This window comes from Haemaphysalis longicornis, unplaced genomic scaffold (assembly GCF_048455015.1).
Source record: "Haemaphysalis longicornis isolate Haplotype H1 unplaced genomic scaffold, Haemaphysalis longicornis Haplotype H1 scaffold_15, whole genome shotgun sequence".
NCBI classification, from domain to species: domain Eukaryota; kingdom Metazoa; phylum Arthropoda; class Arachnida; order Ixodida; family Ixodidae; genus Haemaphysalis; species Haemaphysalis longicornis.
Window position 1 is genome coordinate 14,611,117 of NW_027526257.1, and position 26,791 is coordinate 14,637,907.

Consider the following 26,791-nt stretch of genomic DNA (forward strand, 5'->3'; position numbering starts at 1 on the left):
TTGCGGTGTTATAAAACGCTCAATTATTGATGCCTTTCCCAGTGGACTTGCGAGCGACGGGAATGGGACGATCGATGCTGCAGAAGTGGCGGCGCAGGCTACATCGCCGCGAAATGTTCAAGCAGTCTTCGATAACGGGACGGGCTATTATTGCACGCTAGTAATAATTGTTCATTTATCTGAAGTGAAATTTATTGCCAAAAGAAGGGAGGTGGATAAACATACCAACGTTACTCAGATTACGATCGTAGTGAACATGCACCTTGGGGATTGAAATGAGGGCTGCTGGGGTGCGACGACTGTGACCTCGCTTTGGCCGTGGCTCTGCACTTGTGCGTAAAAACGAGTCTGCATGGGATCACAAAAATAACAATTTTGGCATTTACATGCTAATAAAAATGCCTTACGATCGCTTAGTTTTTCAATTCGATATTATCAATGGAACGCCACGCTATCTACCGTATTTACTCGCATAATCCTCGCACTTTTTTTTTTGGAAAAGTCAATGCGAAGATAGGGGTGCGAGAATTATGCGGGGAAAAAAAAATCCGGTGCACAGTGTTGCCAATTTGCCTTCTGCCAGTCCCGCTAAATGTAGCGGTCGTTTTTTGTATATGTAAGCTCAGTGTTGCCAACAGCAGCTATTTGTTTTTATTTTATTATTTACAACGTAAACAGTCTCCCGTCGATCAGCGATCATGAAATTGCCGCCTTTGCTTTCTGGCGCGCGCCCTATCTCGTCGTCGTCATGTGCGTGCCCTACTCCAGTAACGCACGTTGAAGTCGGTGACGCCGAAGTGCCTGCCTGCGGCGCGGTTGCCGTGTTCGATCGCGTACTCTATCGCTTTCAATTTGAAAGCGGCATTGTAGCTGGCGTTCTTCCCCATGGCGAAGCGGCACCAAGCACAAAACAAAGAGATCAAAAAGTTCTCAAAATGGCAGCGAGCTATCCACCACTGACGCGAGTGACTCACTGACTGCTGCTGCTCAACGACGGGACCACGACGGCAACACGACGACACGACAGCGGGCTGCGCAAATGCCGTCCAGTTGCGCACACGCGAAACCGGCTCAAGGACAGTGTGAGTAGCGTGTTAGGGCGCCTGTTAGGGAGTCGCCATGCAGGTTGTTAGGGCGCCTGGGTGGCCTTGGATACACAGCGCTCTCCGCTGAACGGAGAGGCGGCGGGGGAGGGCGCGCGTTGGAGAGCGCGTGCACCATGCGGGTTTCGCGAGCAGGCAACTTTCGCCGCTGCAAAGTTGGGGGTGCGAGGATTATGCGAGGAACCGAAAAATCCAAGTTTTCGTGGCTCACATTAGGGGTGCGAGGATTACGCGAGTAAATACGGTATGCATAGAGCCTAAGAATTCAAAAATGACTAGTAAAAAGGTAGTGCAGTTCGTACCTTGTGATACTCTGGTAGAAAAAACTTTATTGAAAGGCTGTTTCAGTGTTATGTACGTTTAAAACTAGGGGTGTGCAAATATTCGAAACTTCGAATATTCGATTCGAATTTTTTGTTATTCGATTCGATTCGAACGACACTTTTATTGTTCGAAATATTCGAACCACCCAAAACTAAAAAAAAAATTCAGAGCGTGTCTGTATCGGTGTTATTTACAGTGGACTCTCGTTGATACGATTCTGGGGGTGCGAATTTCGGGATGATACGAATTTCCGAAAAGTCCCGGCGAAATTGCATCGTTTGCAATGGGAAAAATTTCGGCTGTTACGAACGGACTTGCGCGGCCCGGCGGAAGGTACGAACGAGCCGGCGAGGCACCCGACTGCTGAACGAGCAAGTGACGGCTCTCGCTCCCCTGTTTGTCACTCTTTCTCCAGAAACGGCCGGGCTGTTGTTTTCTGCTGGCGAAAACGCTCTGCGCACGCCCAACGCGCTGACACCGCCGCGAAACCACCCCCACATTGCGCGCGGCGCGGCCGGCGACGTCAACATGGCGTCGGCTCCAGCCGCGATTTGGCGCGGGCGCTCGAGCTACCGCTTCTAACCGCTCTTTAAAATGCGGCTCACGGGAGACACGAAGTTGCTTGTGCGGTAAAGGAGCTGATAATTCATGCGATAACGGTACTATAAAACATCATCCGTGCCGCTAGTGAAAGCGCCCATAAAATATTTGCCGTGGTGCTACGCCTAACCGTCTCTGGCGGAGCCAAGCCGGCTGTCTCGATCTCATCGCAAGATGTCAGGCTCCTCCATTCTGCCGCGCGCGTACTGCGTCATTTTCTGACCGAGGTAGGCGCTACCGCGGGCGCGAAATCGTCGATGTGGGCGTGAAAATACAGCGCTCGCAGAGCCGAGGCGAGCGAATCGCGTGCAAAACCGCACCATGCGGTTCACGCTTGGCTGTTGGGGCGTGTAGCGAGCTTGGGCACACCGAGTGAGGAGACGAGCGCGAAGCTTTACGTGCTCCAGAAAGGACTGCTTTGCGACACGGGGGTTAAAAAAAGCAGAAAAATCACGAATTTCTTCACGCAAAAGTAGGAAAAGAAATAAACGAAAACTTTTTTCAGCGATAAATATTTTGGTCTGTGTTGGTTCATACGAATTTCGGATGATACGTATATTTTTCGCAGTCCCGCGAGATTAGTATAATCAAGATTTTACTGTATCAGCGCGCGGCAATGTGCACGGGCTCGGGCATGCCAGCTACTAGTGTCTCAAGTGAGCGGCTGTTTTTGATATCTGGTAAAGTGGTGACGAGCAGGAGGTTGTCACTGCTCCCTGAACATGTCGAGCAGTTAACCTTTCTCCATGTTAACATTTAAGTGAGTGCAGACCTTAATCTGTTGAGTGCAATGGTATTGTGTAATTCCTAATTTTACTTTGTGCGATTTGTTGTGCAATAAAGTTGCAGTTTTTGTGTCTTAGATGGTGAAAACATTAATTTTACAAAAAACCATAAGTATTCGTATTCGAAAAATATTCGAAAAATATTCGATTCGATTCGAACTTTGTTTCTATTATTCGAATTCGCTTCGAAATTAAAAAATTGATATTCGCACACCCCTATTTAAAACCAATTAAAAAGTGCACTTTTCACCCGTGAGTTGCCAAAAATTTTATTTTTTTGGCTCCTAAGGTGATATAATAAATGTCGTTCTTCTGCTCCAAATTCAGGTTCTTCTGCTCCAAAATCGATATTTCGCTGCTCCAAAAACTGCTCCCAAATCTGATTCAGCTGTCTCACCCCTGCTTTGCGCAACTTTTGCCATGCCTCTACACTTGTGTGTAATGCAGAGTGTGGGGTTACGAAAATAATAACCTCGGCATTCAGATAATAATGAAAATGCCTTACGATTGCTTAGTTTTTTAATTCGATGTTTGTAACGGCACTCTATATATCTATGCATAGAGCCTAAGAATTCAAAAATGGTTTGTAAAAAGGTAGTGCAGTTCGTACCTTGTGATACTCTAGTAGAAAAAAACTTTATTGAAAGGGTGTTCCAGTGTTATGTACGTTCAAAACCGATTAAAAAGTGCACTCCCCCCCCCCCCCTTCCCCCCGAGTTGCCAAACATTAGATTTTTTGAGCTCCTAAGGTGACATAATAAATTTCATCATTTTGAATCTGCTCCAAAATCAAGATTTCGCTGCTCCAAAAACTGCTCCCAGATCTGACTCAGCTGTCTCACCCCTGCACTAGCTAAAATACCAAGTTTCTAAGCAAGAAGCAATGTTTATTCTGTGCCCCCCTCCCCTCCATGAAGTCTGCGCTAGCCTGCCTGCCATGCGCAAGATAAACTGGGTAGGCTGACGCAGCTGAGCAAATGGAGAGGGGAAAAAGGCAAGAGTGTGAAGCTGCCAAGGCCAAGCGAAATGAATGCTACTACGAAGTGGCGATGGAAAAAAGGTGGGAAAGAAACGATTGGACTGGCAGCATGGCTTTGAAGGACAGTACTGATAAGCAGAGGTCACGTTGTAAGAGTGGCCGAGGCCGGAAAGAAAGCTGTGGGGAGAGAGAGTGCAAGCAGGTGGTTGCAAGACCGGGGAACCTACCATCGGTATTCCACTGTAACAAGAAACTGGCGCGAGTGTGACCAATGACCCTCTCGCCTGCACTTGGTCACACACACCCTGGGTGACCACTGTTTGATGTGACAGCGTCGATGTCGCCTCTAGTCACACGAAGTGTTTGCTATAAACGGGCAGTCGAGTGAGCAGAGGGTTTTGCAAAGAAGTGGGTATCTTGTAGAAATAAATGTGCACAGACGAGTGTGGGTGAATGGAATTCCGTGGCTGTTTGAACTGCGAGCGTTTCTCTCTCAGCACTATTCTTTCCAAAATGATCAACTTAGATCCAGAACACTGTCGATGGAAGAAAAATGGTCTGGGCTAGTGAAGAAAGGTCGGAACTCTCCCCCACCCAGCAAAATTGCCGGGAGCATCGCATGACAAAAAAAGAAAACGCACTCAGCTCGGAAATGGTGACAAAGCTGGGCGTGGCCAGGCGGTATTAACAAAACATAAGCAAGGGATGTTTGAGGTGATACTCATTCTGCTTGCCAAGCAATGGTGCCAGTGCCCCTGTTCCCCTGTACCCCTCAGGGGCACCAGTGCAGCCCTGGATGTCGGCTTCTTGGAGGGCCTGGAGGACGGACAGCGCTACCACGTGAGTCCCTTGTTGGGCTGTTGGGCTGGCACCAGTTCGGCACCAGTCAACAGCACCTGCGAGCTCTTTTTTTTGTTTGTTTGTTTCATTGGATTATAAGTGCAAGGACAGTCCTGTCATGTGTGGCTATCAAGTGCACTACAGAAGATGTGGTCGAAAGTGTCATTGCACGGGCATTTTTTTACGGATTGTGAGTGTGGAAACAACTTAATGAGCAATTAAGATTTCAGAACGTTAGTAAGGAAGCATTGTTTCATTACTCAGGCCCACTTTGTAGCCTGTAATAGAACCTGTGTATCGTCTGTGCGTTCAGTCTAATATTTGGTGACAGTTTATAGAGGCTATACTCGGTTACAACTCAAGAACGGCACCACCTCATGTAGTGTATCACTCTGCCAAATCGCCAGACCTGTGACGTCAGTGCGCGGGCGTTTTGAAAGGGGTTTGCTATGAATGCGTGATATCGTCTGCCTTGTCTCACGCAGTTTGTTTGTCCTCACTGGAGTCGTTTATAAGCACATTAAGTCCAAAAAATCACGGGAACGGCTCACGCCATGTTCAAAATATTCCCAGTAATGCCCTACTTGCGCCGCGCGGAGAAACATCCGGCTACGGTGATAAGGCACAGCGGCAACTTCCGGTGCCGTTCTTAAGTTGTCAACGAGTATAGTGAAGTTCTTCAAATGTTGGAGGGGGAAAAGAAAAGTTTCAATGTCCAGTTTCAAGTAATTTGTGAGCTCAAGTGTCAGTGATTCAGAATACGAATTGAAGGATTCGATCATTCCTCATTTGATTTGAGTTCTACTTGCAAATATTTGCACATTCGTACTGAAGAGATACTGGCAGCAGTGCATGGAAAAAGTAGTCCAGAACTTGGATCTTCTTTGTTGTTTTAGATGAGATGACGTCCCTTAAAAGGGCACAGTTTATACATACTGTTTTCACTGCCTGCAAAACTGCTGGCTGCGATAGTGGTTTGTTGAGTGGAGCAGGATATGTGCATGGAACGCAGCAGTTGTGTCAAATAACCACATGTGTTCTGCAGCAACAGAAGCTGCAGTATTTGCTTGTTACTTAGTACGAGTAGCGGTTTAGCACAGTTGTGGTCGAGCCATTGAAGCTGCTAGCATACTTTGTGTGTGGCTAGAGCTACAAAGTAGGTGGCAGCAGTCTTTGCTTACATTGATTCTCAGTGCTCTTGAATGTTGTGCCACTTTGAAAAGCATATTATAATTTTTGTGGCAGTCCTTGCTTAATTACATGCAGTGACAATTATGCAATGTGGGTCAAACTAAAGTTCAGCTGTGTAGTCGTAGTTGTGCGAGGGGTGGAAATGTGAGTTGTGTCTGCCTGTTAATTAAACTTTTTACGCTAAGGCACGTACAAATTTTTCTGCCATGCACTTCAAACTGACAAGGCGATATTTTGATGTCACTTTAGACTTGGGAAGAAATGTGCTGCGGTTTTATTAACACAATGCCTTGGCAAAGACAACTACCCAGGTGGAAATATGTTTTTTTCTAGCTGGATTGTTGAACCAGAAATTTCTAGCAAGAAATAGGCAGAATTTCTAGCTAGAAATTCAGTTTCTAGTTCATAAATTTCTAGCTGGATTGAGGTTTACTTCCAGCTAGCATTTGTCAGTCCAGCTAGAAGGAAAAAAACCCCGCAAGCTGGAAATAATCGTCTCTTGCTAGACTGAGAATTTTTCTAGTTAGAAGCTGTTGATTCCAGCTAGAATCTAACAATCTGGTCAGAAATGAAGCTAAAAGTTGTGATTTCTTGCTAGAAATGCTCCTCCCATTTTAGTGGGGGTAACTATCCATTTTTTGTGTGCCCTTTTATTTTGCTCTGATTCCTGCATCACCCGGGCCGCTGCAGCAGCTAAATGTGGCCTCCATTCTAGCCTAAATTTGTGAGCCCTTGGATAGACCTGCACAGCACTGAGGGTCGCCTCCCTGTTGCAAGAGTGGCGTCAGTTCCATGTCATTTCTCCATGAATCCAGATTTGCTGTTCTCTTCCTTCCCTCTCCCAAAAAGATCTCCTGAACGTAGAGTAGTGGTTTGTGGGTGCATTTTTGTAAATGTTTGTGTCAAAAATGCTTTTAAGGGGGATGTACGCCAAAGGGTGTTCTCGTGTCGGGGGGTTGTGAAGTCTCCAAACAGTCGGTGCAACTGCGTGGCCCTGTTTTCTGCAAAACGGGAGTGCTTACGTTAAAATGCACCCTCTCCCCTGCGGTTGCATCAATTGTCCCCCCCCCGCATTGTAAACGCCCTTCGTTCGGCACATGCGTTTGATCCACAAGTTCCCGCTTGTCCGCCGGCTGGACCCTCCATGGCACAGCTGTCGAGGGGAGCGGAAAGTGCGCCGCCGCAGGGCGGTTGACTGGCGGACGCACTGCTACGACGACCTGCTCCTCCCGCTGCCACCTTACGGACAGGTACTGCCAGTCATCTGGTGCACCACCACCATCACCAGCATCGCTGTTGGTCACCACCTCCTCCTCTTATTGTTTCTTTTCTTTTTTTTTCTTTTTCTGCTGTCCTTGTTGGGCTCTCCTCCTGCATGGAATTGGATGCAGCACGACGGGTGGCTGGTACTCTCCCTCTGGTTGTGGAGCACTTGCATGGAGCTGTCACCTCATTCAGTTTGCTTCGCTGTGGCTTTGGTTCTAGCTGCTGGTATGGCTCAGTTTTTCTACATTGTCCTTGGGAGGCACGCTTGTAGGGCACAGAGACGACTCGTTGAACCCACCAAAAACGTTCCTCAAACATCCGGTCCCCTTCTTTTCCATATGCACCGTATCTTTTTCATGGGGAGTTGAGTGTACAGCAGAGTCACTCATCTTTGTCGGCGCTTTTTTGCCAACATTTGTGAATGCTCGAGCTACGAGCTCAGCAGACCGCACTTTGTTTACAGGCGTGTTCTTGCACCAGTGTTCAGCTTTGTCTGCGTTCCGCCACTCGTGAATGCACGAAAGTTGGGCATGAGCACGTCCACGGTGGGTGAAGGTTCTCGGCCAAGGTGTCGGAATCCGTGAACTGTAGCGAGGTTATGAGATTTCCTCAGGCTGTAGTTTCCTCTCCTTCGCCGTATCCTTTGTTTGATGTCAGCACCTCTTATGTACAGCTCATGACTTCTTTCTTTGTTGTTGTTGAAAAGCTGTTTCGTTTCTCTGATTACGTGATCTGCTGGCTGAGTCAGTGGTGCACCCATCTCCAAAATCTAGCCTGGCTCTTGTAACCACTCTTCATATGGGCTGTGACTTCCAGACTCCTTGTTCTTTTATCCACGTGGCTTCTTGTGAATTTAAGTCGTGTTGTGGGCTGCTGCCTTACCGCAGACTAATTTTTCTCATAGGGGCGGTTAAACCAGTGTGTTAGAGCCTTCCCTCCAGCGGCATTTGCGAAAATCACACTTTGGGTATGTTAGGCAACCGGGGAAAAGCTGCCCTACTAGTAGGTGCTTTCGGCTTGAACCTTCTGCAGCCGAGAGGGGGTGAGAAATGTTTTGGCACTCTTGTCGACATTTAGAGATATCCTTAAGACCATGGGATAAACTGCCTTTCGCTTCACTAATCCTGTGCAGTTGCTGTGCATAACTGGCAGGAGGAAGTAGTGCAGGCGTGTACATCTGCCTCCTCCCCATTCCTGCCAGAGAGGATTACAGATGTCCCCCCCTCATTGGTTGATGTCCCAAAATTGGCTGCTGTCAGCCGTAGCCCTAGACGTTAGATGTTGCAGCGTGTCCCAGGCGAAAAAAACAATTGCAGGCGCAATTGCACCTGTCGAAAACACAATTAGGCCAAATGGAGCCATTTGCATTTTCAAATGGTTCCATTTGAACCAATTGGGTTTTCGACAGGTCCAAGTGGTCCTCCAATTGTTTTTTTTTGCCTGGGGTAGTTGGTGCAACAGTGTGGAATAAGCCCTGCAAAGTGCGCGCATAGTTAGGCCTAGCACGGCACGTGTGGTGCACTTTTCATGTGAGCACGCCTCTCGTGGTTGCCTTCCTTCTCCTGCACGACCCCCTCCTGCCTGGATGGACTGTGGGGTGGTGGTGGCGGCCTTCCCCCTTGCACGCCGCAGAAGGAGCTAACCCGGGCTGCAGAGCCTGCGCCGCGGAGGATGGTGCCACCAGACGAGGGCTCCCCGCCTCAGATGGATGCTGCCACCAGGGCCACCATGGTGGCTGATCAGCAACACAGTGAGACGACGGACCACCACGGGGGCGGGGGGGGGGCCTACTCCTCCCTCTTTTTCTCTTCCTATTGCTCCCATCTATCCCTACTTTCACTTCTGTAACTAATAAGGGGCAACAGTTTCCTTTTTCTTTGGTGATGGCATATTGTGTGCAGTGGCCTATAGCGCCTTACACTTCGTTCCCCCCCCCCCCCCCCCCATTAACTTTCTCAATTCCAAGCACCCTCCCGCATTTGCACTGAGGGAGCATTAAAAGAAAAGGATCGCATTTTTAACGCAGGTGTGCGTTGGATATGACCACCCCTGCCCACTACAAGTGCCAAGAGGTTGGGGGGGGGGGGGTAAAAAATAGGGTGGATAGTTAGAAGCAAAAAAATTCAGCATATCAGTTGGTAGCGAGAAACTTCTTGGTCCCTGATTGAAGTGAGCCTGCAAAGCTTGGAGCCAGCACTGTAATGTGGCACATGCATTGGAGCGCGTAGATCAAGACAGGCACCGCAGTAACCTAAAAATTGCCCCTGTAAAGACTGTACAACAGCTTGAACGTAAAATGGCACACGTTAGTGCCCAGGTCTATCTCGGCAGGGGTAGCCTTTGGTGTTGGTGTTCATGGGTTCCTTTAAGTGGCAGTAGCCATCGTTTCTACAAAAAATTTTAGGTTTAGAAGATTTGGACAATGAGTTCTCATAGACTAGTTAAGTGTTAGATTACATCAGTTCTTGCATTATGTTAGCCATGATGTAATGACATGTCTATGCCAGAGGCTGAAGCAGTATTCACATTCGTCTCAAAATTTCATACAAACGATAACGTCCCACTTAAAACTGTCAGGACCCCACTTCCCTCTATAAGAGAACTGCTTAGCAGTTGCTATTGGTCAACTCTGTTCAAACAGTTGTGAACGATGATGAAAGAGGGAAGCAGGGCTTCCGTGTGCTTCATTTTTCTTTGTCCGTTGTTTTTTGCACTGGTCGAACAGAGTGGACTCTCTTGTCTATTTCATTTGTGGCATATAACAGAGCTTTCACAATTCATGAAAAGAACTCTTGAACGGATTGCTCTGTGACCGTTACGGCTTTTTGCGCTGATGGAACACGGGAGAGGCTGGAGGAATAGTGCTGTCACACAATAAAGCAGCTTGCATAAAAGGGTTGTTGAATTGGGATGCTGCAAATTGACATTCTGGTATAGCTGTTCCAAAGCTTCCAAACACGGCTAGTTGCGCATTTTACGGTATGTTAGCAATGCCCAAACAGTCCTTGGAAGGAGAAACCTGATGTAAGGCTGTTGTGTAGGTTGTGTGTGTGTGTGTGCGCGCGATACTGACTGTGTCCCCCCCCCCCCCTTCCTTTCCTGGAGCAGCGTTTCAACACAGTCTGGCGATGATGAACGAGGAAGGAGACACGGCCGACAGTGGGGTGAGCACTGCACTGCCTACGCGTATTTTATTTTGTTTTTCTTTTAGCAAAGTTGGGGCACTAAAAAAAAATAACAAAAGCTTGTGCGGTACGTGATGCCTGGTGGTGACTACGGCGCAAGAAAATGAGTACCAAGTAAGAAAGAACATGCACAACAGCAGAGTGCTGAGCACTCCCAAGAGAAAATGGTAGCTGGTCCCAGCTGGTTTATGGGTAATTCCCAGCTGGGCCCAGCTGGTCCAAGCTGGGAATTTAACCATAAACCAGCTGGGACCACCTACATTTTCTCCTGGGCTGTGCTATTGTATGCGTCTCTTCATGTTTCGTCCTCGTATCCTTGCGTCGTAGTCGCCATCAAGCAAGCACTAAAATATGTAACGCACTGAGCTTTTCAATGCACGGCGCTTGTCGTGAAAACCGGCCAATATAAGCCAATCTAAGCTGGTTCAAAAATGCCTACGGCTTTTAGTTGCATCCCATTTGGTAGGTGTAGTCTGGCACCACCGGCAATTGAATTGGATGCAGACTGAGTTGTACTTGTACCTTACACTAATCAGCACATACGGTATTTGTGTGAATCTAACCCTCCCCCCATTCTAAGCACCCATCCCTACTCTCGGGGGAAAAAAAAAGGAAAAAGTTTTCATGCGAATCAAAACACTGTAAGGTGGATTAGGTGGACTTGAGATGCATGGAAACGGTGCTAGGTTGACAATGTGGCCAAGTCATTGATCAAGTTTTCAATTACAAACCACCTGATAGCAGTGGCCCAAGTAATACTAAAGACTCGAATGGTATTGAGGGTTACTTAAGGGGGCTCACGGTTCTTTGGAGCCGAAAAATCGCGAAAAAACCCATTTTTCAATTTAGCGATATTCGCGTTCGCGAAGTCATTTTCTACCTCTTGGTAAAGTTTTGATGCCCAAATCCACGTAGTTATTTAGAAAATGACGAACAACGGTACGTTTCTAGCTGTAAAATGACGCGAAGCGGCGTCGAAAACGCCAATTTTGAGCGGCGCGCCGTCCTTGAACGACGCGGCGTAGAGCCGCCATGTTGGTAGCGTTCGAAAGCGCCTTCTTTCTTCTTTTTTTTTTCTACTCGGGCGGCGCGCTAGACTCCGCTTTGTTAGCCGGGAAAATGAACAAAACAAAACGTCAAATGCGCCTTTACTATTGGTCCCTGCTCGTCACATGGTGAAACGGGCGCTCCTCATTGGCCCTAGTCATCAGGCGAGGCCATCTTTTTCAACTTGAACGCGGCCATTTTGGAAAAGCCGTCGGACGGGAAGCATGGCAAAACCGTACCGAAAGTTCCGCAGCGCTCACAAATTCGGCAAAAAACGCAAAAAGGTACGCTGCAAGCAAGCTGAACGCCTTCGGGAACCTTCAACAGGCGTCGCAACCGACCATCAACCCGCGGCAGATGAAGCAGCGGCTCTCAACGCGACCGTCGGCGGAGCGGCGGCCCTCGGCGCGACCGCCGGCTGTTCGATTGATTCTGGTGAAAGCGGCCGGCAGCAGCGAACGCGGCTTGACACGACGTTTATGACTCCTGACGATCGTCAACGACTTCATGAGCGAGCCGAGGCGATAACAGCCGGCTTATCGTCTGTATCGGGCACAGAGCGCAAGCTGCGGACTCTCCGTAGCAGTGATAACACCGAGCCGTCGGCATCGGCGCCGACTTACACGATAGTTGACTTGTCGGCTATCAACAAACTTCTGGAGTTTGTTGATCAACAACAAAAATTACTCCCCAGGAGCATTTTGATGCTTTTGGCTGCATTCCTTGATGTGTATGTATGTAAATAAAGTATTCACAACATTGCATTTCGTTTTTTGCGATTTTCTCAGTTCGACTTTTTTTGCCTTGGAGCAGTCGTTTGACAACCTTATCTCCACTAATACTGATCAGATTTTGGTCATTCTTGTATTTTTTAGTGACTGAATAGCTGGTGAGTGCAACTAGACCATTAGATAATGCCCTATGCATCAAGATATTTTTTATTATCAAAAGTAATTAGACTAAAAAAATGGTAGTTTTTGAACACTAACTTTTCACATTCATAACTTTTGAACTAGCAGAGAGAGGAACATGCGGCTGCTTTTATTGCACTCACGAGTTCTTCCTCAATTCACCAGCATGAAATTTATAGCCACCAAGAAAACTATTTTTTCTAAAAACTTGACAAAAGCTGTAAACAATAAAAGTAGCCTAAAATAAAACATTGCACTTTGTGCAAAAACTGGTGTCAGATTTGAAATCAGCATAGCATAGTACATAAACCTACAAATTTTCATGGCAATAGCTCAAAGAATAAAAATTTTAGCTCTAAGACCCATGTGCCCCCTTAAGTGGTGGGTTCACCATCTGTACCCATTTTTCTTTTGAATTTCTGCCAAATAAGACAATGTTCCTTGCGCCTGTCTCATCGAGATACGGCTTTGAAAAAAAAGTGGTGGTGGGGGCAGTAATTTAGGGTTTTCGAATCTGCTAAGCCAAACACATTTGTAGGCGGACCTGTAGGCAGACCGGCCGGCTGCTCCCAGCGCACGTCTTGCCACTCACTGTCTCGAGTGTTGCGCATCGTTCTTTAGCTGCGGTAGCATTTGCACTCGCAGCGCCTGCGTCACGTCCACAGTCGCATTTTAATTAAGTGGATCGCGAGATCAATACGTGGGGGTATTCGCAGAAACTGCCGGCGATGCAGATTCGACAGTGCTATGGCAGCTCTGCTCTGTGATATCCCTCCGACGGTCACGTGGTCAGCTTTGTTCACAAAAATCCGTCGTTTCGCGGCACCCGCTGAAACCGAAACTGCGACTGGCCGCACTGAAAACGCCTCTAATTAAACAACCGTCGCACGCTGAAGCAAATGAGGTTTCTACAGGTTATAAGTAGGTCACCAGCTACATATCACAACAAAAAAAACAAGATGCAAAATTTTTGTGTCAGTGCCCCTTTTAAAAAAAAATTCCCGCGCCTTCCCGCGAGGGGAACACGAGTAAATGCAGAGCATTGGAGCCTCAGTACTGATTGAAGGCAGTGTTGCTTCCATCGCTTCTTCCGTGATATGGTGGAGTAGCAGACACGAGTAAACGTGGGCACGAACATCAACCAAGGAAGGAAGGAGCAACGCAGTGACTGAAACACGAGCGACCGCTAGCCGCTTTATGTTTGCAGCGCGCGCAGTAGAGGGAGAGCAGTACGGGGGGGAGAGCGCGCATGCGCAAGCAGCGCGCGCCCTTCCACGCCCCACCGCGCTGCTATCACGCACCTGTTACGCCGAGAACGCGACGGAGCGAACGGGCTGACTACGACGCATGCGCGCGCCAGCTGCTGTTGAGAGAGAGGAGGGAAGGAGAGGCGCACCTGCTGCGGACGCGGAGCTGTTGACACCGTCCGACGCAGGAAGGGGCGAGGCTAAGAAATGCTCTGCATTTAAAAATGGGTGCTCGGGGCAAAGAAGGAGAGTGTGAAGGGAGCGGGCCCCCCCCCCCCTCCCCTCGCAGGTGAAGTCGGTGCAGACGGAGCCGAACCACGCGTACAAGGTGGAGGTGGTGACGATGACGTGCCCGGTGATCCAGCACACGCTCACCGTCACCAGCACCAACCTGCTGACGGGCGAGACCACCGTCACCGAGGAGTCCACCGGGGCCGAGATGGTGCAGGTGCAGTGGAACCCCGAGCAGATCAACATCACCACGCCCGACACCAGCCTCAACTCCTCCTCGGGGGCCGGGGGCAACACCAGCGCCTCTGCGTCTGCCGTCCCGGGCCCTGCCGCCGCCGCTGGGGGCCAGGCAGCCGGTGCGGCCGCCACCGGTGTGGCTGCTTCGGCCCCGATCCCGCTGGCAGCTGCTCCTGCTCAGGCCTAGGGGCTGGGACAGCTTCTATCCCTGGAGAAGAAGCCCGTTGCGTTTGTTGGGCAATAAATTTCCTCTCTTTTCCTGTGGGCCACTATTCGTAGCCGTCATTTGGGGGTGTTGGTGCTTGCAGAGGGCTGGATCGACGGGCATTTTCAAGTTGGGTCCAAAAGGGTTGAGAACTGGGTAAGTTGGTGTTGATTGAACGAAGCAGGACCGCTTGGTGGTATTTTTCTCCTTGTCCCTCAACTTTGCGCAGTCCTTCTATTGGAATTGGATCTGTGTTCAGCAGATTGGCTGTAGCTGTCATTTCTCTCGTTTTCATGGGTTTTCTTTTTCCTCTTGGTTACGAGAGAGAGCAAGTACCTGATGAGAAACGAACACCGATTGATTTGACTAGCCCGATGCTGTCGCCTAGGAAGAAGTGCATGTAGGAAATACCTCAATTAGCCAGCGATACGGTTGGGGCCAACTTGACTGCCGAGTGGCACGCGTACAAGCTTCCAGTGAAAGAATGGTACCTGGTATTTATGGCCGCATTTTTTCTTTTGCTGCACTTGCTTTTCCAGTGAGGCATGCGATTTCACTAATTGAAATAAGTTTAGCACCTACAGTAGTGAAACGGTCTTTTTCCTTTTTTTAAGTGTTCAGAAGGTTGAGTGCATTTACTTTACATTTGCATAGAAATGCTCGAAGCTTTGCCAGTCCTGTCTGAACACTGCCAGTTTCGCAGCTGCTGCATCTGGTTTCTTTGTATTCTTAGAACTGATAGTCAAACTTGTTTTTGCCCTTTGTACATTGCACGAGAAATTAGCAGCACTGGTTCATTGACAAAATAGCATCCCACTCCTGAATGTCTGGATATTGCATTTATGCAACGGCGCTTATTTCCTAAATTGTGCAGATTGGGTGATGCGAATTGAATGTTTCAGTGAGGTGCGCCCAGAGGCTATAAAATGTAAAGCAGCAAAACCACTAGAGACAATACTTCCATGCTGGACGGCCAAGCAATGAGCTTTTGTTTAGCCGCATTGTAGAAGGGATTGGCAATGTTCCAAGCACACCACTACAGACTGGTCAGTGTGCACAGCAATTGCTACTTTTGCACCGTTTTAAAAACCTATTGTTGCTCTTACAGTGCTGGTAAGGCCATTTTCAGTTATGGCATGCATTATGCGGCCACGAAGTTTCTTTACATATTAAAGAACACCTTTGGACATCCAAATCAGCTTTGCCTCGGACTTGGTTGCCCAGGCTCTACATTTCTGTTGGTGATCACTGCAGCATGTCTTACTCAGCATGTTTCTGACAAGAACTAAGGGGTTTAGCACGCTGGCTATGAGTCATGCCATAGTGGAGGCCTCCGAATTAACTATGACACCGTGCAGGGGATGCTTAATGAGCGCTTAAATCTCTACATGGACGTTTTCGTTTTTCACCTCCATCTTTGACCTTCATTTCAACCACTGTGGTGGGTGTGTGTTTCTGACAAGCACCAAGGTATATTAAAACAAGTATAAGCTTCCCATGTGAAAATTTCGCTGCAAAGTTTCTTGATTCCAAGGCCACAACTACCCCACAAGGCCCTTTGTAACATGGCTGAAAGATTCAAGCATCAAGGCAGGATGGTATACCAAGGCAGTTAAAGGATCACATTCACATAAGTAGTGTGGTTCACTGGCGAACGCAGTTTTGTTGTTACCACCGTTGCCTCGAGTGACGAGTCCCTCAAGTTCCCACACGTGGGGCTTCAGATTCACAAACCTTGCCTACATGTGGAGTTTCTTTTCTAGAACGAGCATAGTGAAAGCGTCTGGTTGCAAACTGGTATCGAAGAGACAACTCGGTACGATCCGTGCTTACACAATGAGCCACTTTGCAGATTCAAAATGGTATTGCGGATTGACACACCATCATGAAAGGGTACAGATTCCTTTGCGTCCCATCGTGTGCTCAAATCTCGACATACTGGTGTTTGTCTTCTGCCTGCATCACTGATTGAGCCACAATTGCCATAAAATCTACCTTTGACAGCACCATCAGTGCCCAAAAAGGCTTGCCCCTATGGTGTTTAACAACACTTCGTATCATTTTTTATTCTTTTGCATCACAAAGGGTCCACCAATCCTACATGAAAGTGCAGTGTGGGGTAGATTGTGAATACCACTTTTGCTTAGTTTTAATTCAACTTAGCATGCTTGAGAATGCCGCCTGAAGTTCACGCTTGCAGCAACAATGATGCAGTGAAGGTCATTGCGGCAGCGAAGAAATCGGCTGAAATTGTGGAATTAAACATTCGTAATCGTCATGAAGGATGCGTACAGCTTCCCTATTTTCATGTCTTGCGCATTAGTGTGGGCTTCTGACGTGTTCTATGCATAACTATAAGAAACTAAGCCCAGTTTACAGTCCTTTACTGCAAACTGTGGAAAGTAGTTGAACCCCTTTATAAGAGACACGTACCGGGGAGCAGTTTCTGTCTCTTATACGAGATGTCTCTTATAAGCAGGGAACCATGTTTTCACTTGCTAATCAGACCCTAGTTCAATGTGGCCACCGTATGACTGAAATAAGCTCAAAAGAATGCTACAACATGTTTCAACAGATTCATTCTAATTATTGTTTGGTCCCAGAATTTATGAAACTTTGTTTGCTTCATGACTGTATTTACACTGTTTTTTACAACCTATTCTACAAGCTTTTTTCCTTTCCTTGTTTGCAGAAGATGAATCGTAGATGTTGAGTTCACAAGCCTGATGAATAGCCAGAGCGCAGAGCTTCTTCCGCTGTGTGCTGAGGCTATTCATTACGCTTGCAGGACTCAGCGTCTGCAGTGCTTCTTGATTGGGAGCTACGCGAGTAGGAGAGCCCGCATGTGTGATCACGCTCCATACAATGAATGGCAGTAAGCTTCAACTACTTCTGTCAGTTGCATTTCCATTGGCAGGGCTTCTCATTGTCATTTCATAGCTGACTGAACCACTTTGTGTTTGCTGAAGTTATAGTAAATAGCGACTGCAGGCGTCTGTCGTCCACCTGTGTTTCCACAATGAAAGCAACTGCAATTAGTGACTGGTGACACTGCATCTGAAGTTAAAATGTCTGTTACAAGCGAGATTATTGATTAAACTTCAAGGATGACTTGTCCCTTATAACCAATCTTCTACATCCAATGTCTGTTATAAAAGAGGTCGATTTAATGGGAAAGATAGGGCAGCCAACCATGGGGGTGAATAGTGTCTCTTATACCCATTTGTCTCTTACATCAGTGTCTCTTATAACGAGGTTCAGCTGTAGCTCGAGGGAGTGTGCGATTTAATTTGTTTAAAGCAGGCTTCGAAGTGTCAGTCTGCACTGCTTGAATTTGTGGCCTCATTACAAGGCAGCACTCGTGTTTAATACAATCTTTATTTGAAAGACGAAATTACACACAAAACTACCGTCATCTCGCATTACACTTGGGTGCTTTCAGAAAGTTTTCATGTATCATCTCAAAGCACACATTTTTCCACTCCAACTCCATCTCAGTCTGACCTTCCTTCGTACTGAGGCAGCTCTGCAATCGTAATGCATTTAGCCACGTTTGTTTTGCTGCACGCACAACCGGACAGCACCATTTTGAAAACCCGATAAAGCCTTTCCTCCGCAGTCTTTATTACATGATAAACAAACACTACATTGAAGTGTGTTTCAAAAGGAGCTGATTTTAGAAACCCACTTTTGTACAGCCACTCCCAATTGTGCGCTTAATGCATTTTAAACAAATTAGGTGCCTTTCTGCTGCAGCACCGTGAAGTAGACAGGTTTCACATTTACCCCGCTCAACGCTTTATTCACAGTAAAGCTGTAAAGAAAACTCAGTGTGGGAAATTTGTAAAACCATGTATCGTAAAATTGACGTTTAGCCACATATGGGTGCAAGGCTTCGCAATTTTTACGCATTAGAACAGGTTGCAGCTTTCACACAGGTGCGTAGGCTGTGGTTGATAGCCGGCACTCTGTCATCCGCCCCTCACTTTGTTTCCGCTTTTACAACTCCCAACAACTGCTTTAATGAGACCATTTTCAAAGAGTATTAACGCGTCCCCTGACACTCGTTGCTTTTGTTTCCTCTTTTCAAAGACCAATAAAAAAAAAAAAGTACAAATGACAGCCATTACTTTGCTATGATCGAAGCCACTAACATGTCCGCAACCTACTTTCCTCTGTGGCTTCGAAGCACGCTTTTCTCTCTTATCTGCAAGGCCCATCATCTGCATGTCAGGCAGGATGCATGTATGTGATATTTTACACCAATCAGAGGTCAGGAAATGCTTCAGCGATACATACCTGTCTCGCAGCTGAAGATGTTGGCAGGGATAGTGTCAATGAACACGATTGTTTTTGCTAAAATGGCGCACATCAATTTTGTTTGCGTTTTTCAGATTACGCTCGTGAACCCGTGCCAATATCCGAAGTTTTTAAACTATTGTTATACAGTGGAACCCTGATGATATGTCCCTCGGTCTTACGGCGTCCTGCTCGTTACGACGGATCACTGCAGTCACCGCCAACTCCCCACAGAAACGATGCATTAAAAACACCGTTTAAAGGGACACTGAAGTGAATTTGTCAAGCTCCCGTTTTTGCTTGCACTGCGTAGACTGGCTCAAATTAGCACACTTTTCATCGTTTATCCGGTTGACAAATCGGTAATTCTTTTACAAAGTGCGAAAGAAGAAAAACTACCATGCGCGGTTTGCCGCGGCCGCACCAACTTAGGCTGTGACGGGAGAAGGGGGCACCGTGATTGGACGATGCCCAAGGTGAGCAATCAAACAGGTTTCGGTTTCGGTTCTGTAAAACACAACCGATGGCGTTGTTGGATGGGCATTCTCAATAACTCAGTAATCATCGTACCGCACTTCTGCCATGTTGTCAGCTGTGAAAATGCATAAGATAAGCCTCCCAGGACGGCTTGGAATCATAGCATTCACTAGCCGAGGCCTACGCAGCGCATGGACGCCCTCCGCGTCCCCGCAGACGCTCAAATGCCATGCGCTTTTCTTCCATATTTGGAGCTTGCCTCACTCATGCCTGTGTCGTAAAAAGCGTGTTCGCACCAGGCCAAGGGTCTGTTGATTCTGGCCTGTGCCCACTGCCTGCAAGCAGTCGCTGCTTATGGCAACAGCACGCCAACGAGAACTCGCTAGCGCGCCAGTGCCAGCCTGCGCGCGTTTTGTGAACTAGTTCGTGTAGCCATGAACGTTGCGGCCCAAAAAAGGAGAACTCAGTATAGAAAACATCAGCGGAAAACGAAAAAGTTAACTTACAGAAAAAAAAAAGCACGTACCCGCGGGGATTCGAACTTGTGACTTGCAAAACACTTGCGATGACATACCTAGCGCTCCAGACCACTCGGCCACGAGCGAGCGCTGTCGACCTTGGAAATATAAGGTATATAATGTATAACCAGTTTACACTTTTATTTAGTTTAGCATTCCAAGCAGCTTAGGTGACTATTTGTTGTTTTGCGCTTGTGCAGTAAGCATCCCCCAAGTTTCCACAATCGCTAGCAATTGCATTTCTTAGACGGAAAAGAGTTCGCAGATGCGTAGTCGTGCTGCTGACCGCTGTGCTTGTTCGCCCAGCACAAAAAAGTGCTTCCGGCACCCTGGTTTTATGCTGTACGGTAAAAATATCAGTTGATTGTATTTCCTTAGTACCTATATTGACTTCGCTGACTCTTCTCCCGCCTTCAAGAGGCCTTATATTTTCCTATTGGCGTACCAGTCAGCGAAGCGTCGCATGTGCGCTTGTGCAGCGCTTGTGTGAAGCGACCTTCACTTGGAGCTAGATACAGTGTACAAACTAACCAAGTAAAGAAAGGCACATTCTTCCATTCACAAACGTGTCCTGGCTTCGTTTCAACTGAGCGAACGAATTGCGAACAAGCAATTTTTTTTTTAACCTCCTTGATTGCGACGACCCGCAGGCGGCCGGCGGACGAAACGCTGGGCCGACTGACTCTGTCTGAAGGCTGGGGAGCCGTGCAGTAGCGCAGCCAATTGCGAGCTCGGCACCTCCTGACGTCACACGAAAACGCCACAGAAAATGGGCGAGCGTAAAGAGAGGAGGACAGCATTTTCGAATCAATTTTTCTACTAAATAAAATCGCGTAAACGCGCCCAGAGTGGTCGAAACATGGCCTGGGGACTCCGGACTACAATTTGCGCTAGTAATCCCGCAGTGTTTACATATCACTTCAGTGTCCCTTTAAGCAACACTTGGTTGCACGCGGTCTTGGGAGAAACATTTTTTTTTTTTCAAGAAACTTGGGATTTTAGCTAAACGTTGGCAAATGACGCAAGTATGCACTAAGCACAGTAGTTTAAACAAGTGCTCAGCCCACTTCCTGCGTGCTACAGTCTATTAGGGCGGCATTTACACGTACCCCGGTCATACGACACCCCAAACGTACAACGCTTTCGAGTGGTCCCTTGAAGGTTGTACTATCGGGGTTCCACTGTATTCACATATTAGGAGCTCCCACCACTCAGCACTCGATTTGAATACAAAACAATGATATCCACACATCCGTTGTATTTTCCAAACGAAACACTGACAAGCTTGTGCTACAGTACAGGCAACCGAATGAGTGCACTGTCTCCACTGATGGCACCAAGAGGTGTTCTGTCTGTCAAGTGCTAACAGGCTGACAGGCCAACAGCAAGCACTGATGGCAACAGAACCGCCTTAAGACAGTGTCGCAATACCTAAATTCCAGCACGACCCAACCTGCACAAACCAACCACGTGACGACCGAGAACATTGTTTCTCGTCAACAGCTAATGTTTCCCTAACACGAAAATTCTATAAATACGTTCTTAAATAACCCATCTCCTTCCTTATGGCCCACGATGTTCACACACAATTAAAAACCCACTGGAGGAAAGCTGCAACATGTGAATCAAAACAAGAAGGTACCACACGTTGGTGTTCTCACACAAAAAACCCATTGTACTCTTAGAAGCAAAAATAAGAAGAAAGCGTAGTAGCGGAAACAAATGTCAATTGCACAATACTGCCACGATCCAGCTTCCAAATACAACGCACACATGCGAACAAAATCCGCCAAGCCCTGAAACAAAGAGCCCGTCCAGGATGAAGCATAAATAAAAAGTGTCATCCGTGTGAAAAACAAGTCACTCGCAACCGCCAAGCCATGCACAGCGGTCAAGTACAAAAGGCAGTGTAAAACGGTCCTCTAAAGGGCAATTGCGGTGTGACTCGCGACAACTTGGGAATGCTAACGACAAAATGTGATAAAAAAAGGAGAGAAAGACGACGATGTTGGCAAGAACGCTCAGTCACCCCCCGCAGAGTCCTCCGCACAGGTCCTCCGGGTAAAATGCATTGGCCGTCAGTCAGCCCACTGTCCAACACTTGAGGCGCACAGCACTTGCAGAGATGAGGTCGATGTCCGGCGAGTGAAGTGTGCAACATAACGGCTGCCTTGCACGGAATGGGCGCCCTCTCCTACTGAGCACATGGCTTGGAAGAGGCTTGCATTGTGACGTCCAAATCTGCATTGGTGGCGAAGCCACGGGCCACCGTTAGGCAAGTGAAGTCCAGGCAGTGCAAACAAATGTTCGCACATGCCTTGAAAGCAGGATGCGAAAGTGACAGGTCAGCTTATATTCAAAGATTTATGTTAAAATGCGCCAGGTGTTCCCCAAAACCAGGAAAGTGGCGTGTAGTTGGCGCCGCCTGGAGGCAGCAATTAGAAAGCGCATTGTATCCAGGTTTGCAGCCAAACCAAGTGCAAGCAGCCAACTGTCATTTTTACCACACTTGCGCAGTGTTCCCTTTAGTCACGGTATCAACTCGGCAGTAGCACAGTACTTGAGCAATTTCGCTACCAATGTAATAGCACTAAGAAGGTCATCGTGGTGATGCTTTTAGATGGAAATTTGTGCTCGTAGCAGAGAACTCGTCAAACCTCCACGCCAGCCAAGAATTAAGAATGGATGAAAGAAACACGAGTGTTAAAGGCTGCGACAAAACAATCCTCCGATGACATCCCCGAAAAATTTTCCATTCACAAAGTGCAGCACTGCCAACATGCTTCATGGCACCAAATACAGTTAAACCTCGATATAACGAAGTCGTACTTGGGGCCGCAAATTTCGTTAAATCGAGAATTTCGTAAAATCGAGGTTTTGATTTTACAGTTCATTTAACCAGTTATTGGGGTTTTAAAACTTTGGCCCTCGCCAGGCAACAACTGCTATGTAGTTCCCTCTCCAATTAAAGCGAAATTTGTACTAAAACTGGCCGCGAAAATTGTGTGAATTAAGAGTTTCAACACTTGGGCAATGGAATTCGGATAGCCGACGGTAGTTCTTGTGTCATCGTAAAACCGGTGCTTTTTTCGCAACGCCTCATTAAATATGATAGCAGACTAGGTTTCCACTTTTTCTTTTTTCATTTCGGTCACTACTAAATGCCGCTGTTAGTCAATTGAACCCGCGTCCATGTCCCGTGAACTTCACCCCGCCGAGGTGCTCGTTCGAAGTTACGCCTCTTTTCGTCCATTCAGTGGTAGGCTTAGGCGCGGCGGGCCAACAGCGGAAGGCTGCTGTGAAACTTTCGGAAGACTTTTTTAATGTACAAAGGCTCTGCAGTATGGGCGCGTGATGACACCACAACACTCGAGATAAAGCCATGATTGCGAGTTGAGCGGAGTACACGCGGACCGCTTCACTGTGTGGAGCAGCGTTTACGTGCTCCGGAAAGCGGAAAGCTTACATTAAAAATCTTCCGGCCAAATTCGATTAAGCAATTACTTTAATGCCCACTGAGCCCTTACGAAACTGATTTCTCCGCACCGCAGCTGTCTAATGAACGCTGGTGAAACGAAGATGACCACGTTCAAAGAGAGCAGTTTATTGCCACCAGTACTCGATGTTCAAGCCGTAGTGAAGAAGTCCGTAAGCAGTGCTTGGCGTTTCTTGACCATGGCGGGCTTTACGTGACGCTCGTATGCTGACAGCGCTAACAAGGTCTTATAAACATTCGTGTGCACCTGCGTGCCTCCGCAGAACATCGACGGCATCCATCACACTTCGGTGGCTGTCAGTTTCACCGAACTTCCTCAGGCTCTTGTTCGGAACACTTTTCTTTCTCTTGGAGTGCTCATGCTGCTTACAAGACTCACCTAACGATGCACGAACAAAATATTAATTTGGTTATCAGCGAGCACAACCTAGGGCAGCAGCACCGTGAGCAATGACGCGTAGAAAAAAAAAAAAGCTTGAAGTAGGCTTCGGTAGCCTAAGCATAGAGGGCGCTGGCGTAGGCAACGATGGAGACGTCAAAATAGTGGCCGCACTATTAAACCGTCAATGACCGCTAGCGGTTTGTGCAGTTTCGTTCTTCGCTTTTAATTGTTGTTAACCGTAGATTTCACCGCTTTTCTTTCATTTTAGCCTTCAAGAGTCATTTTGAGTACTGAATTTTTTCAATGTAGGGCCTGAGAGGCAAAATAAAACGTGCCTCGACCGGAATTTCGTTCTTCCTTTCTTGCCATGACTTCGTTAAATCGAAAGCGCCGCACAAAATTACTTCGTAAAATCGAGACAAAAATACATGCATTTAGCAAAATTTTGTTAGAAAACTTGAAAAAATTCGTTATATCGCGAATTTCGTTAAATCGAGGTTCGTTATATCGAGGTTCAACTGTACTGCACACATTCTATATTTGCCAGGTTTGCTGGGATAGCCCTAAGGAGAACTGACCAGGAATGAGAACAGAATGGAATATTTTACATGCCTTTTTCTTTAGTTACAACACAGCAGGAACCAAGTTGTGTGGTCCAAACTACTGACAACCTACACCATTGGTCACTTGCTACCCGTATTTATTCGAATCTAAGCCGATAGTTTTTTTGAAATACTGATATATCAAACTCCAGGGTCGGCTTGGAGTCGAGGATTTTGAAATACGCGCCAATTTCCAAGTGAAGTGGCGCGCAGCTAGCGCCAAGGGAGCTAGGGAAGTGGCGCGCAGCTAGCGCCACCTAGAAAAGAAAAGAAAGTATTGTAGCCATTACTAGACGAGCCAGTAGCCACTTAAGGGCCATAGGCCGCCATTTTGAATTGTGCGGACCCTGTTCTGTACAGGGACAGTGGCCTGCGTGCGGTGTGGCGTCTGGTTTTGACAGCGCAAAAAGAAGCGGTGCCATTATAGTGCCGCTTTTAAAAGAAAAGTTGTTTTAGCTGCGGAGTTGTCGTCGAACGTTGAAGCCGGGCGGGACTTCGGCGTGGATGAAAAAAATGTCCGTCGTCGGAGGACGCAATGGGAGAGGATTTTGCGTGCGCCGCAACGAGGTTGGCAATCACCGGATCACGAGAATGCCGTCACCATGAAATGGAGATGGCATTGGCTGACTTAGTTCAGACGCAGCAAGCAGCTGCCCTTCCAGTAACGACGGAAGTGCTCCAGGCAAAAGCAAGGGAGCTTTTAAGGGAACGAGGCTTATCGCGGGCACACTTCAAAGCCAGTCGGGCCTGGCTACAGAAATTCATGAAGCACTTCGGCTTCAGCCTCCGTCGTCGAACCTCAATCGCCCAGAAGTTGCCCGGTGATTTTGAAGAGAAACTGATTGAGTTCCAGCACCGCATCTTCATGTTCAATAAACGTGTTTTCTTTTTGTGAACGCTGACCTCGCCTTTTTGTTCGGCCTACATTCGAGGTAAGTTTTTTTTTTTTTCGCGCCTTCAGACTTTCGAGGGTCGGCTTAGAATCGGGGCCGGCCTAGATTCGAATAAATACGGTAATTCTTCAACGTGGCTGATGCTACCTTTCTTTTTCAGGAAGTCCTGTGAATACTGTCAAGTGTAGCAATGTTTGCCCCTGAAACACTTCGCCACAAGAACGTCAAGGGTTGTCAGACATGGACGCTCAGAATGGGGTGAAGCGGGCGCAATTTTTCTTTACCATGTTGAACTGCCTCTTGCATTCAGTGCTACCGCAGTACTGACCAGTTGAACTTCTGCGCATGGCCGACTGCACTTTGTAAGCTTTTCACTGGATTGGATTGGATTGTCAGGTAGCTCTGGCGCAATGTGTCCAGGCTTGGAGAGATATTTGGCAAAGGTATTTGGCAATAAAAGCATGGGTGCTTTTTCGGGAGATTTGTTTCAGCCATGCAATTGTACACAAACATAATTCGGGAGTCTCCCGGAGAGTTCGGGACACCTGGCAGGAATGACATTCTAGGAATGTGACAGCTCCTACCCTAACCCCTCCCATCCTGCATCACACATTCCCCGTCCTGAAATTTCCCGGTTCACCCGTTTCCGGCTTGCCATTTTGTGACGCAAAGGAGCCCTGCAACTCTTACCACCGATTATTCGGAATGTACTTTGGGGTAAAGTCTATTGTCCCAGCAATCTCTTCCCACAAGAATTATAAAAAATCTGATCACTATAATCACTTGAGCTGAAAAATTGCGCATAATCGTTCCCTCTCAACCCAACCACGGACTACGCGACAGAAGCTGCACGCTCTCTCCCGGAGAGGGGAGGGCGATTCATGTCATTCTCTTCGGCGGCCTTCAACATATCACAGGCCGTAGTTTTCTCTTTTTCTTGGCAATGTGGAGAGGTCATTTTCGGTCTGGCACAACAAAAAAGCAGGCATTGTTGCCTGCTCCCAAGCGCATGCTCTGGCTGATAAGGCATTTTTGAAGCAATAAACGTTTGTTGTCAAGTGGTCTCATTGAAAGGGGAGTATCGAGTCTGTCACTCAAGCTCCGCGCGCACTCAAAACACAAAAGAAATGCCAAAACTGTTTGTGCAGGTTCAGGAATGGAAGAGGTTGGTTGGTGCACAGCACGCTGACGATGACGGATGGTCACAGGAAATGCGAGAAATAAGCCGCGAAGTTGACCAGCAACAGCCAATAGGACAGCCACCGCTGTAACGATGTAATCACAGTGGTGCATGATGGGGGAAATTGGAGTGAGCGTGGTTGGTTTTTCCGCACCTGTCACAGAGAACAGTGAGCTAACCGCTTCAAGTGCACACGCAGTATTTCGCTCGGGTATTCCCGGCAGTGTAATCTAAACATCGCGCAGGTTCGTTTGCCCCGCTCAAAGCGTGTTGCAGGGCCCCTTTAAGTGGTCCGCCTGACCTCCGTCTTCCCCCATGCACACCTGGGTGCCTGACTTTGTTCCCTGATCCCCCGTGCTTGACTCCCATCCCTATACGTTAACCCAACAGCGAATCTGCGAATTTGTTCCCTCTCTGACCGCCCACTGACCTGTCCGATGACGGTGCAATCAGCTGGAGGCGGCGTCTGCTGCGCCGGGGGGCAGCAGCAGCAGCTGTGTGGGCGGCTGTGGAGAGGGAGGGGGAGGAGGAGGGGGCACAAAGCCCAGCCCCGGGCGGCCCCGGGGCCGCACGTGGGCGGGCACTGGCTGCAGCGAGCCCTCTCCGGCCGGGCCCAGCCCGCGGCCGGGCTCCCAGCCCAGCCGGCGGAGCAGCTGGTGCCCCGCGTTGGACTCCCCCACCGGCAGTGCCCGCTCACCCACCAGCCCTGCATGGAGCGCTGGTGTCAAGGGCCGAGCGTGGACAAGACCCAACAATGGCAGTGGGATAGATCACTTGCAGTCAACGGTGAAAC

At 47.9% G+C, this 26,791-nt stretch overlaps 2 protein-coding genes across 3 annotated transcripts in view; one reads left to right on the forward strand and one right to left on the reverse strand.

The window, feature by feature from the left end:
- Positions 1 to 14,215, forward strand: part of LOC144165804 (uncharacterized) — a 55,123-nt gene extending 40,908 nt beyond the window's left edge. Inside the window, exons 19-22 of the mRNA XM_077695584.1 lie at positions 4,568 to 4,631; positions 8,721 to 8,838; positions 10,197 to 10,252; positions 13,768 to 14,215. Coding sequence (XP_077551710.1) covers positions 4,568 to 4,631; positions 8,721 to 8,838; positions 10,197 to 10,252; positions 13,768 to 14,133 — 604 coding nt within the window. The 3' untranslated portion in view covers positions 14,134 to 14,215. The remainder of the gene's footprint in view (positions 1 to 4,567; positions 4,632 to 8,720; positions 8,839 to 10,196; positions 10,253 to 13,767) is intronic.
- Positions 14,216 to 20,688: 6,473 nt separating this feature from the next.
- The window catches only part of LOC144165805 (uncharacterized), a 37,327-nt gene continuing 31,224 nt past the window's right edge, over positions 20,689 to 26,791 (reverse strand). For both annotated transcript variants that reach the window (XM_077695586.1, XM_077695585.1), the window contains exons 10-11: positions 26,429 to 26,704; positions 20,689 to 21,686 (exon numbers count right to left, since the gene is read on the reverse strand). In XM_077695586.1, the coding sequence (XP_077551712.1) occupies positions 26,448 to 26,704 (257 nt within the window). In that variant the 3' untranslated portion in view covers positions 20,689 to 21,686; positions 26,429 to 26,447. The remainder of the gene's footprint in view (positions 21,687 to 26,428; positions 26,705 to 26,791) is intronic.